The sequence below is a fragment of the Ylistrum balloti genome, unplaced genomic scaffold (genome assembly GCF_031769215.1).
Source record: "Ylistrum balloti isolate Yb309-2 unplaced genomic scaffold, AGI_CSIRO_Ybal_v1 Utg370344, whole genome shotgun sequence".
Taxonomy (NCBI): Eukaryota; Metazoa; Mollusca; class Bivalvia; order Pectinida; family Pectinidae; genus Ylistrum; species Ylistrum balloti.
Window position 1 is genome coordinate 1,528,475 of NW_026782247.1, and position 14,676 is coordinate 1,543,150.

A 14,676-nucleotide genomic window follows, 5' to 3' on the forward strand; every position below is an offset into this window, starting at 1 on the left:
TGGAGATTAACACAGGGTATATATACGGAAACTCGAAAACCCGTCATACCTAAGTGAAAACAAATTAAAATTGCATGATCTCAAATAGACAGTATAACGCTACATAAACAAAATACTGTCCACCTAGAACCATAACCTGCATTTAATCGTGTTGTACATGTTCTGCAGATTGTAAACTGAAGGGGTTTTGTGAAGGTCGCTGTTGGTTAATATTTGCAAATGTCTAACAAATCAAAACATCATTCAGCTACGAGGATTTGTCATATGGGGAAAAAGTCATATCATAGATCGTCAATATCAATAAATATTTTTCCATCCTATCACATATTTAGTTCAAAGGTCAATGTGTAGATCGTTACAGGAAATAATTCAAATACGTCATCAACGTTAATCAATACTGTATTATCTTATTACAATATTGTTTTAAAGGTAAATATGTAGGTCGTTAAAGGTTACGAGTCAAATAGGTGATCAACATCTCTAAATATGTATTATATTGTATAACAATGAAAAGATATGATGTAAAATGTAGATAGATAGGGCACCGAAAGTCACAGGTAAGAAAAGTGATAATTTCAATGTATATTTCGTGCTACTGATATTGAATGATTGATCGTGTTGTTTATTTATTTCCAAATATCAAAAAACAATCTCCAGTCAAGGTAAGCTGACTTAACATAGGTGTTAAGTGTTAGTTTTCAGTAGACAGTTACACAAGACGCACAACGGATTGAACCCAGTAGCAATAACTCACTTGAGCCTGCGGCTCGGATGAGGTAAAAAGCTTTTCGGTAATCAGACATTATGGTGGAGTGCCTTTAGAGTACAAGTTTATTACGCCCATAAAACGGAGGATTAGTAATGATGTTAGTATGGCAGGACAGTACTACCTTGCCCGCCATTGGCCGCTCTTCTAGAACCTGAGGAATCCTTCCATGCTTCACCATGCTTTCCGTAACCAGCCGGAAGCGGCCAAGGAATTCTTGATTTAGGTAGAAACGCTATCGTCGAAACCAGAATAGGAACTACTCCGATTGTCAGGAACATAAAACTGGTCTGAGTCTCCATATGACTGGAATGTGTTTCCTGAAGATAGAATGAAACCAGTTGTCATTACACCACGGATAATATGTCTTTGTCTTAGATGACGTTGATGTAATTAATTAGTTGTATGACCACGGGCTGCTCACAACAAAGCCCATAGCAACTTTGAAGCAACGCTGTTTTACGCATGATACATTGCTGAAACATAAATTGCATATAGTTAAGCAAGTAAACTTTTGAAACAAGAACCTTAAATATTTCGAGATTTTATCAAACTGCTAAACGTTCAAAATAATGATACTGAATTCTAAATATTGGTAACAGTCATGACAACGATATCATGACGCGGAGTTGCAAGATTACCTATCGGATAAAACAAAAAATATGTTCCACGTAATGCTTATGAGGTTGAATTTCAAATTTCGTTTTGTTAATGCAGAGCTAGTAACTTTGTTGTCTTCTTGTACTCCTTAGTTTGCCTGTTGGTTCCTATGCTGTATTTGAGAACGTGACATTACTTAGTTGGATTGACTAATGTTTACATGGCGGGTTTCGTCGAAGCAGAAGACGCTTACTCGTCCAGAACACCTGCTCCAATTATCCTTATACTTTAAATCATGTAAATATTTCTTTTGTACATATTTCGCCCTAGTTTTATGAGATTAGAGCTTGGATTGTGATTATGTATTTTCTTTTTATTTCTACAGGTGCCTCCAATCAAGTCCATTGTAGCAGTCACATATATGTCCACCAGTTTCGTCAATGCAAACTTGATCTGGAGCCTTCATGACAGCAAAATTAATGCACCTTGTTTAACCGCTGTCTAAATCAACATCAGCGTTACCTATTTTGCCTACTCAATCAAGAAAAAATCCCTTAAAGCAGCCAATTACATAAATCGACCTGCTTTTGTGATGCTATTGGCGGGTCTTATGTTCTTAAAAGACACGGACGGGAATTAAGACCAAATCAATGGCAGGTTTTACAGCCGTAGGCCTCTCAAACTATTTGGGTCACAGAACATCTACTTAGTTAGCGTAAATGATCATTAACGATGTCTTATGCTTTCGGGTATAAAACATTGACCTGCTCCACACAGAACAAGCCTTTCTCTCTTTAGGATTTGTATATTGTTTTTGTTAGTGATGTCTTATAACATATCAACTATAAAAATCAATGCACCTTGTTTTACCGCTGTCTAAACCAACAGCAATGTTACAATCATGTCTAGTCAATAAAGACAATCCATCTAAATGAGCCAATTACATACATCGACTTGCTTTTTGTAATGTTATTGGCGTGGCTTATGTTTTTTAAACGAAAACAATTTCGAAGGGAATTAAGACAAAACAATGGCAGGTTTTACAGCCGTAGGTCTCAAGTTATTTGGGTCACCGAACATTTCTGTAATTAAATTAATTAAACATTAACGATTTATTATGTTCTAGGGGTTTTGTCTTTAGGTTTTGTTTATTGGTTTTATTAGTGTTGTCTATAACATATCAACAAACAAATCAGGCCTTCTAAGTAGCGCCATACAAAATTAGAACTAGAGATTCCAGATGGATGTACAGGACCTAATCCATGTAAAATTTCTGGTATGGTGTACAATGCTAGTATTACAATAAAATAGTAATGTGTTTATATGATTTTGTGGAATTTTCTGTCTAAGTCTTACTCCATTACAGGACGTGATATCAGTGTACGAAGTTTCGATGTTACAACAATAAAGATTTGAATCCTATGATGAGTAGATAGCTGTCCAACTGATGACCACTTTGTTAAAATATGTACACCTGTGATTGGTCAGAACTGTTGATAGGGTTCACTGTACCGTCACTATTGTAACCTTTCAACAATTCATTGTAAGGACAAATAAGTTTATCAGTGCGTGAACCTAGATGATTCAATGAGCTGTCTTTAACTTGTAGGCTACCTGATTAGCAGACCTACCAAATATATCTTCTAACCAAATTTGTTTAAAAAAAAAACACATTGGGACTAGCATGTCTACCCGTAAAATAGTCATTCTTGCCATAAAATAGGGAACAGACATTTCAGACTATTGAAACATTTGTTTCAATCCCAAGCAAATTGATCACACAGTTAAGATAAAGACATTCTAACAGTAAACGATAGTGGTTGAGCAGATAAAAAGTAAATGTATCAGTATACGCATTCACAGATGTTGACATGATTCAAAAGGTTATGTCAGTGACTCAACAGACATATTTCCAGAATCGATGTTTAGCTTTCCTTTGTCGCAGGTGTAGAATTTAAATGGTTTTATAAAGCAATTGACTTTTTTAGGTGACACTAAACTCTTCATGAAACTATTTTTCCATGAAGGATATACATGTACACGTATAACATAAAAAAAACAGAATCTGTAATCTGGCGATAACGTCCTGTTTTAGATTAATCCATTTGTGCTTGAATCTGTTCATTAAAGTTAATTCATATATAGCCATGTTCATTTTGTCTTCATTGTTGAAGAACAATTGTGGTTTTCGAATGTTAAGACCGATTTAAAACTAACGAATTAAATGATGAAACTTTTTGAATTCATTCAAGATCACTGATTGAAAAAGTTGATTGAAGAGCGAAACATTCTTGCTATAGTGTTGGACGAATTTACAGAAATGATCTAAAGATAGTGCATTATACAATTGCCATGCCAGATATCATATACAGTGGAACTCAGAAGCAGGAACGGCGGTACAAATGCATATTCGTTACCTGAAATGATGTTAGCGCCGTATCCGTGACTTTTCCCCTTTTAAAGTTCCCGTGAAAGGTTATTAGCCTGCAGTCAGAGTCACTAGTGATGAATTACTCTATCATTGACTTCATGACTTTTATTAAATATTTCAAATGCATGCTGCATGTGTGTTATTTGTGCTACTTACACAGGCAGACGTACTTAAACAGTACAACGGTTTAACGAATTTAAACGAAGACAGAGTCCACATGCGAGTTAATTATTCCTGCTTCTAAGAGTTCCACAGAAAGAGAATTATCAATATAGTATTACTTCTGTCAGAGTATACTGACAGTGGGGTAACCACATGTTGTAGTACTTTTATAACCGTGAATACTCTTAGCTTTATAGATCAATATAGTATTACTTCTGTCAGAGTATACTGACAGTGGGGTAACCACATGTTGTAGTACTTTTATAACCGTGAATACTCTTAGCTTTAGAGATCAATATAGTATTACGTCTGTCAGAGTATACTGACAGTGGGGTAACCACATGTTGTAGTACTTTTATAACCGTGAATACTCTTAGCTTTAGAGATCAATATAGTATTACGTCTGTCAGAGTATACTGACAGTGGGGTAACCACATGTTGTAGTACTTTTATAACCGTGAATACTCTTAGCTTTAGAGATCAATATAGTATTACTTCTGTCAGAGTATACTGACAGTGGTGTAACCACATGTTGTAGTACTTTTGTAACCGTGAATACTCTTAGCTTTAGAGATCAATATAGTATTACGTCTGTCAGAGTATACTGACAGTGGTGTAACCACATGTTGTAGTACTTTTATAACCGTGAATACTCTTAGCTTTAGATATCAATGTGGTATTACTTCCTTCAGAGTATACTGGCAGTGGGGTAACCACATGTTGTAGTACTAATTGCAGTGTGTTATTGCGGGAGCATAATCTAGACTTTGCGTTTAATCGTGAAACCCTTCAGGGTAAATAATTACCGAGCTAGAAGCAAATATTTTACAGCAAGTACAGAACATTATTACAATGGCAACCTTCATCAACATATCTAACTTTAAATGACATGACTGTTTCCGAAAATGTTCAATCGTCACTTCCGTAATAGCTTTCAAGGATATGTTGAACATCAGCACAATCACGGAATCATTTACATTTTCAGTCAATGTATTACGTTTTCATAGCCATGTTGAGTAACAAAATGCTTTCAGTCGATGTAAAAGCAATCTCAGTGTGTCGGATATTACGATCGAAAATGAAGGATAAACGTGACCTTGATCCATGTATAAACATGAACTTGATCCGAAGATAGGAAATATCATGTAACCCTACATTGATGATGTGTGAATCATCAGACGTGTAACAAGGTTAGGAAACATATCTTCCTCAGAAGGGACAATAGGAAAAAACAAAGGCAGTAGAGGGAAAACACGAAGTGCAATTATCAAAGCACGGAATTCCCTTATGTTTTCAGCCAATATCTAGCCAAAAATATATATACACGCAATCTGTATGCATCTTTAAAATTAATGGCTTTTGTAGTTTGATTACAAAGACAACTAGTGGTAGTTTTGATTAACCATTGAATTGGTTATGATACAGAGAAATTAAAACACTTTCGATTGAAGGCTATTACTGAGCGAAATGTTCTTTATTAACAACCAAACTATAACTACTTGTTCTAACGGTACTTAAGTGATATAGAGAACACACGTCTCCGTACATAACTGTTGCGTGGAGACTGCTTTCTAAACAAACCAAGCTTATTAAAATTCAGTGAAACCATGTCAATACAGCACCGTGTCCTTACTGACAGAGACGTCAAACGTATTTTGTCATATTTTACGAGTATGAGGTTATTTGAGAAACCCATGTCGACCCCAACCCTAATCAAAGCTGGAGATGCAAATATTTCCTAGGCGACTATCTTCATCAAACGTTCGTATTACCGAGGCAGTATAACCATTGAAAATGTCGTTTTATTATCAAATTTCTGAGCTCAAAAATGCAGAATTTAAAAACACTGCAGTCGAAAAAATGCTTGTTAGCTTTGTAATGCATGCGAATGATTTAATACTCGAAAATGATTACTTTGTGATAAATATTTGCAAGATTTCTTTCCCATTAGTGGCTATAGAAAACAACACAACACGCAGACCTTCTTTAAACTATATGTACACGTGTTCTAGTATGCGTTTTATACGCTGAAGCAAAACATTATTTGATGTTTCCACGAAGAAGCAATACATGCGTGTAGGTTTGTATACGAATGTATACATATTTTTCCTAGAGTCTAGAAGATATCTTTAAGTTTAAGTATACACTTACCGAATTAAGTACAGTCAGAGATAAGGTCATTAACGGAGTAATTTGTTGTGTCATCGAATTGACAAAGCTTGGACACAATTGCATTATACTTCCCCGCACATTATACCGACCACACATTATACTTCCCCACACATTATACCTCCCCACACATTATACCGACCACACATTTCCCCACACATTATAATTCCCCACACATTATACCGACCACACATTATACTTCCCCACACATTATACCGACCACACATTATACTTCCCCACACATTATACCGACCACACATATACCTCCCCACACATTATACATTATTCGACCACACATTATACCGACCACACATTATACCACACATTATACCGACCACACCACACATTATACTTCCCCACACATTATACCTCCCCACACATTATACCTCCCCACACATTATACCGACCACACATTTCCCCACACATTATACTTCCCCACACATTATACCTCCCCACACATTATACCGACCACACATTATACCGACCACACATTATACTTCCCCACACATTATACCGACCACACATTATACTTCCCCACACATTATACCGACCACACATTATACCTCCCCACACATTATACCGACCACACATTATACTTCCCCACACATTATACCTCCCCACACATTATACCGACCACACATTATACCGACCACACATTATACGTCCCCACACATTATACCGACCACACATTATACCGACCACACATTATACCGACCACACATTATACGTCCCCACACATTATACCGACCACACATTATACCGACCACACATTATACCGACCACACATTATACCGACCACACATTATACCGACCACACATTATACTTCCCCACACATTATACCGACCACACATTATACTTCCCCACACATTATACCGACCACACATTATACTTCCCCACACATTATACCGACCACACATTATACCGACCACACATTATACTTCCACATTATACCGACAACACATTATACCGACCACACATTATACTTCCCCACACATTATACCGACCACACCGACCACACATTATACTTCCCCACACATTATACCGACCACACATTATACCGACCACACATTATACTTCCCCACACATTATGTCGACCACACATTATACTTTCCCACACATTATACCGACCACACATTATACCGACCACACATTATACTTCCCCACACATTATACCGACCACACCATTTTACGTCCCCCCACATTTTTAGCGACCACACATTATACCGACCACACATTATACCGACCACACATTATACTTCCCCACACATTATACCGACCACACATTATACTTCCCCACACATTATACCTCCCCACACATTATACCGACCACACATTATACCGACCACACATTATACCGACCACACGTTATACCGACCACACATTATACCGACCATACATCATACCGACCACACATTATACTTCTCCACCCATTATGCCGACCACACATTATACCGACCACACATTATACCGACCACACATTATACCTCCCCACACATTATACCGACCACACATTATACCGACCACACATTATACTTCCCCACACATTATACCGACCACACATTATACCGACCACACATTATACTTCCCCACACATTATACCGACCACACATTATACGTCCCCACACATTATACCGACCACACATTATACTTCCCCACACATTATACCGACCACACATTATACTTCCCCACACATTATACCGACCACACATTATACCGACCACACATTATACTTCCCCACACATTATACCGACCACACATTATACTTCCCCACACATTATACCGACCACACATTATACCGACCACACATTATACCGACCACACATTATACCACACATTATACCCACACCGACCACACATTATACTTCCCCACCGACCACACATTATACCGACCACACATTATTCCCCACACATTACCGACCACACATTATACTTCCCCACACATTATCCCCACACATTATACCGACCACACATTATACCGACCACACATTATATACCCACCCCACACATTATACCGACCACACATTATACTTCCCCACACATTATACCGACCACACATTATACTTCCCCACACATTATACCGACCACACATTATACCGACCACACATTATACCGACCACACATTATACTTCCCCACACATTATACCGACCACACATTATACTAACCCACACTTTATACCGACCACACATTATACCGACCACACATTATACTTCCCCACACATTATACCGACCACACATTATACCGACCATACATCATACCGACCACACATTATACTTCTCCACCCATTATACCGACCACACATTATACCGACACACACACCACACATATCCCCACACATTATACCGACCACACACACATTATACCGACCACACATTATACATTATACCGACCACACATTATACTTCCCCACACATTATACCGACCACACATTAAACGACCCCACACATAATACCACCCCACACATTATACCGACCACACATTATACTTCCCCACACATTATACCGACCACACATTATACCGACCACACATTATACCGACCACACATTATACTTCCCCACACATTATACCGACCACACATTATACTTCCCCACACATTATACCTACCACACATTATACTTCCCCACACCTGATACCGACCACACATTAGACCGACCACACATTATACTTCCCCACACATTATACCGACCACACATTATACTCCCCACACATCCCCACACACCACATTATACTTCCCCACACATTATACTTCCCCACACATTATACCGACCACACATTATACTTCCCCACACATTATACCGACCACACATTATACCGACCACACATTATACTTCCCCACACATTATACCGACCACACATTATACCGACCACACATTATACTTCCCCACACATTATACCGACCACACATTATACCGACCACACATTATACTTCCCCACACATTATACTTCCCCACACATTATACCGACCACACATTATACTTCCCCACACATTATACCGACCACACATTATCCCCACACTTCCCCACACATTATACTTCCCCACACATTATACCGACCACACATTATACCGACCACACATTATACTTCCCCACACATTATACCGACCACACATTTACTTACCCCCACACATTACTTCCCCACACATTATACCGACCACACCACACCACACATTATACCGACCACACATTATACCGACCACACATTATACTTCCCCACACATTATACTTCCCCACACATTATACCGACCACACATTATACTTCCCCACACATTATACCGACCACACATTATACTTCCCCACACATTATACCGACCACACATTATACTTCCCCACACATTATACCGACCACACATTATACCGACCACACATTATACCGACCACACATTATACCGACCACACATTATACTTCCCCACACATTATACTTCCCCACACATTATACCGACCACACATTATACCGACCACACATTATACCGACCACACATTATACCGACCACACATTATACTTCCCCACACATTATACGTCCCCACACATTATACCGACCACACATTATACCGACCACACATTATACTTCCACACACATTATACCGACCACACATTATACTTCCCCACACATTATACCGACCACACATTATACCGACCACACATTATACTTCCCCACACATTATACCGACCACACATTATACTTCCCCACACATTATACCGACCACACATTATACCGACCACATTATACTTCCCCACACATTATACCGACCACACATTATACTTCCCCACACATTATACCGACCACACATTATACTTCCCCACACATTATACCGACCACACATTATACTTCCCCACACATTATACCGACCACACATTATACTGACCACACATTATACTTCCCCACACATTATGCCGACCACACATTGTACCACACCGACCACACATTTTACTTCCCCACACATTATACCGACCACACATTATACTTCCCCACACATTATACCTCCCCACACATTATACTTCCCCACACATTATACCGACCACACATTATACTTCCCCACACATTATACCGACCACACATTATACCGACCACACATTATACTCCCCCACACATTATACCGACCACACATTATACTTCCCCACACATTATACCGACCACACATTATACCGACCACACATTATACTTCCCCACACATTATACCGACCACACATTATACGTCCCCACATTATACTTCCCCACACATTATACCGACCACACATTCTACTTCCCCACACATTATACCGACCACACATTATACTACCCCACACATTATACCGACCACACATTATACTTCCCCACACATTATACCGACCACACATTATACGTCCCCACACATTATACCGACCACACAATATACTTCCCCACACATTATACCGACCACACATTATACTTCCCCACACATTATACCGACCACACAATATACGTCCCCACACATTATACCGACCACACATTATACCGACCACACATTATACCGACCACACATCATATACCGACCACACATTATACCGACCACACATTATACTTCCCCACACATTATACCGACCACACATTATACTTCCCCACACATTATACCGACCACACATTATACGTCCCCACACATTATACCGACCACACATTATACGTCCCCACACATTATACCGACCACACATTATACTTCCCCACACATTATACCGACCACACATTATACGTCCCCACACATTATACCGACCACACATTATACCGACAAGCAGTACATCTCATTAAAGGATGAACGACAAGCAGAAGCACTAGGTACCATTTCATGACTTTGATATGTTACGGCTTTATGTCTTATTGGTTACATGATCATAAACAAAACTCTAATTCAATTATCTTTTATAAAACCAGGGCAAAATATGAACGGAAGAAAAAATCACGTGGAAAGGGTAGGAGGAGAATAAGACCTGGTGGTGTTCTAGAAGAGTAAACGTCTTCTCTTTATCGACGACATCAGTCCTGTTAATATTTGTTAATCCAAGTAAGTAATGCCATGATCTCAAATGAGAACATGGTATACGACAATCAAACAGGCAAACAAATGACATCAAACAAGACCAGCTTCAATGTTCCAAATGAGATCACTATGACGACCGTAAAACCTCACCATAATTAACTTGATAACACATAAGAACACGTGATTTCGTTCTCATTTTGTGAACATCAAAAGTAATTAGACATGACATTGGTTGCTTTCTATTTATCATTTCTTTTCACTCGCACTTTTGAAATATGTTTGAAATTAAAATGATTATGAATGGTATCCAAATTACATCAATTCAAATGTCACGAATAATAAAACTCAATCTAGTAATCTTTGACATACGTTTGTCATAAACTATTTGATTAAGGTGTTTGCCTGTTCCTGTCTGGATGTTTGGCTCCTGTAGAGAAATCAATTCCCTAAACCATCAAGTGTCATGTTCAGTATATCAGTCAGTATCATCGATCAGACAAGTCGCCTTTTCAGACATATAACGACCCGACAATGCTTCAAATCTGGAGGCCAGAAAGAAATCCATGAGTGCGTGCTTACTGCTATTGCCCAGCGATGCAAATACGTCCATCATTGCATATCCTAGAATGAAATGTGATCCATTCTGCTGATGCCAAACCAGCCTGTCATTTGCTGTATACCCATGTGTGTTCACTGAAACAATATATGGCTTTCGCCGATGCTGATACGTTAACCGACGTTACGTTTAACTACACTGCCACATTGCAAAAGGCAAATTAAGATTTGCAACCTGGTCTCAGTAGAATAAGAGGATTGATTAACTAATAGAATAGTACAAGTTTTAGTTTGCTTTCAGTGTTGCTACACTACCGAAGGAAGTGGGTTTTTTTTTTTTTTTTTTTTTTTTCGTTGTTTAAACAACCTCTTTCTCATAGTTGTGATATTACCGGCGAATGGACGATGCAGTGTTAGATATTGAGATGTTACTTGTTTATAAAGCTGCTATATAACGACGACAATTGTGGATCTGGGGAGCCTACCAGGTGCTTTTGACAGTCGTTAGGTTGTTTTACTGACTTGAAGTTTGAAGTTCGAGGTCAGTATTACTAAGAATAAAATCCAACTACGACAAAAATGTCAATTTTTCAGTTCCAATAAAAAGTATTTCTTTAGAAAAAATACATGTAGCGACCAACAATACAAAAACAAGACAACTTTTTCCTACGTCATCTGCTGCGGAGTAGAGTGTGAATGACGTGTGAACGCATAATGGATGCTGTTCTATAGGATGGACATTTCCCACCTTTGCTGTCCTAATTGGTTCAAATGTCACATAGAAATTGAGAAAACGCCATCAGAAAAGGTATATATAACAAATAAAACATCAATAGATCTAGACAGGAACAATAAAATATACACGATTTATGTAAAAAGTGAATCTGGATTCAAGGTATTGATGTATATCACTGTAGACACCAAATTTTTCATGAAATTAGCTAGCTAGTAACAAAACATTTTAGATTTATTTTTTGATCAACTTTCGTAGATGGTTGGGTTTTGTACATATTTCACTGTCGACGAAAGTGCGGAATCAATTATTGTTATTGCTATCTTTACACATACAGCTCTGAAAACGAGCTTTCCACAGGAATACATTAGCTATTTTACGTTTAAGAGCAATATTTTTTCTATTTCCTTGAAACTCCTTTCTCAGAAAGCATCTTTAGGGAATGGAAAACCTCATTTGGTCCATCTTTCTAAATATTAGACTGGTATGAGGTAATTGTGAGTGTAACTTAAAGTATAAATGTTCATTTAGCAGAATTTAGTTTTTAATGTATCTAATTCTTAATTAGTGTTAACACATATTGACTATTGTTATTAACGTTTTATACACAATCTATCATCTGTTAAATCCTTTAATTTTTTCTCGTTTTCCTTAAGCAAGAAAGTATCCAAGGCTCTATCACAAATCAAAAAAGAAAACCACCCATTGAGTGAAGTGTAGACCGGTAACAATCACCGCTGCCACGCAATGTGATACCGGATTTCATTCTACACAAATGTACGTTTGCCTGGCAGGTAAGCCATCAATCACGACTTCCTGAGTTCACAAGAGCGACTTGTGGACATGTGATGTGGACAGATACATAATAAATGAATAGAAAGAGAAAGGGATATTGTATAGCAAGAACTGGTCGAATCCCTTGGGACGCAATGTATACAAATTTACCTTTTCTCTGATACAGTAAGTGGTATTATGTTGTAAATGCGTAGAAAATTGGCTGTAGTAAACCTCGGCTAGTGGCTGATCAGTTGCTTTCTGAATGAAAATGATGGCCTTAGTAAATTGAGTTTGCGATGATCCATAATGCAATGAACAAACGACACTCTCACTATTATGTATGATATTTCAGTTTTGCGTTCCATGTGCAAGAACCACAGATTTGCTTGTGTGCCCTCTATTTCTGTTATGTTGCCTCATATCGCAGAATGTCATAACAAGAATGTCATCGACAAGTAGAGGATCATTGTATTATTTCATATCATCACGAGGGAAATCTTGTTACATTAAATGTACTTACTTGACAATTATTACTTTTTTGGTTGGCTTCATTTGAAAGAATTATGAAGAGAACTGATTTTCTAAACCACAAATTTATTTGTACACTAATGCTGGACATCTTTCTATTAAAAAAGATATATCGATTGTAAAGGAATATAAGTTAACAGTAGGTATGGTAGACAGTATATACAGTGTATGGTCTTCCAACTTGTACAAACAGTTACTCCCTGTAATGTGGAAGTTGCAATCAAATATATGTAATGATATTCAGGAACACAGAAATAGTATCATTGGATTGCTACCCCAAAAATATATTTTTGTTAAAATCCAAAGTATCCACCAGTTATCAAATGCTTCATTTTATTAAAAATGGTTCTAAAATCAAATTCCTTGCATCAGAATATGTCATTTTTAATGATAGTTTTCAGTATTATCTGAAGAAAATCATTAAAAAACAAACGTTTGGAAAAGATGATATTTGGTATTATAAGATCATGAAAAGAAGTCAAAGCTCATCTGACAGTTTTTGGAATGTCAAATCTACCTCTTTCGCAATACTGAATTTATGAAATTATCTGTATAGCACGACCAACTAAAATGAAATATATATTTGCCAAAACGTTACAGCACAGATATAGTATCACAAATACTGAACTATTTATAGCTTGAAAAGTTTTTTGAACTTAAAAATATTGGCTTTTGTTCTCTTTTTAAATGAAAACATTTTATTTGATCTCAGCAGAAATTGTCAATTATATTAAGTGTCTTTAAACGCGATATCTTATAAAATATTTTCTGAAAAAAATTTACAAAAGTAAGCGATTTCTGCTTTACCGACGACACCCGCTATGTGAATTTAAGTAAATTATATCACATTTCCAAACAAGGAAAAAAAAACAAAAAAACAAAAAAAAAAAAAAAAACAAATCTGAAACCAAAGGTATACTATCGAGCATTTCAATTGTCATATTCTTTTCTTGTGTCTTGATGTTC

The 14,676-nt window shown here is 37.5% G+C and overlaps 1 protein-coding gene across 1 annotated transcript in view; it reads right to left on the bottom strand.

Moving 5' to 3' along the window:
- Positions 1–867: 867 nt before the first annotated feature.
- Positions 868–14,676, bottom strand: part of LOC132553666 (equilibrative nucleobase transporter 1-like) — a 43,363-nt gene continuing 29,554 nt past the window's right edge. The window contains exon 4 of the mRNA XM_060217926.1: positions 868–1,086. Coding sequence (XP_060073909.1) covers positions 868–1,086 — 219 coding nt within the window. The remainder of the gene's footprint in view (positions 1,087–14,676) is intronic.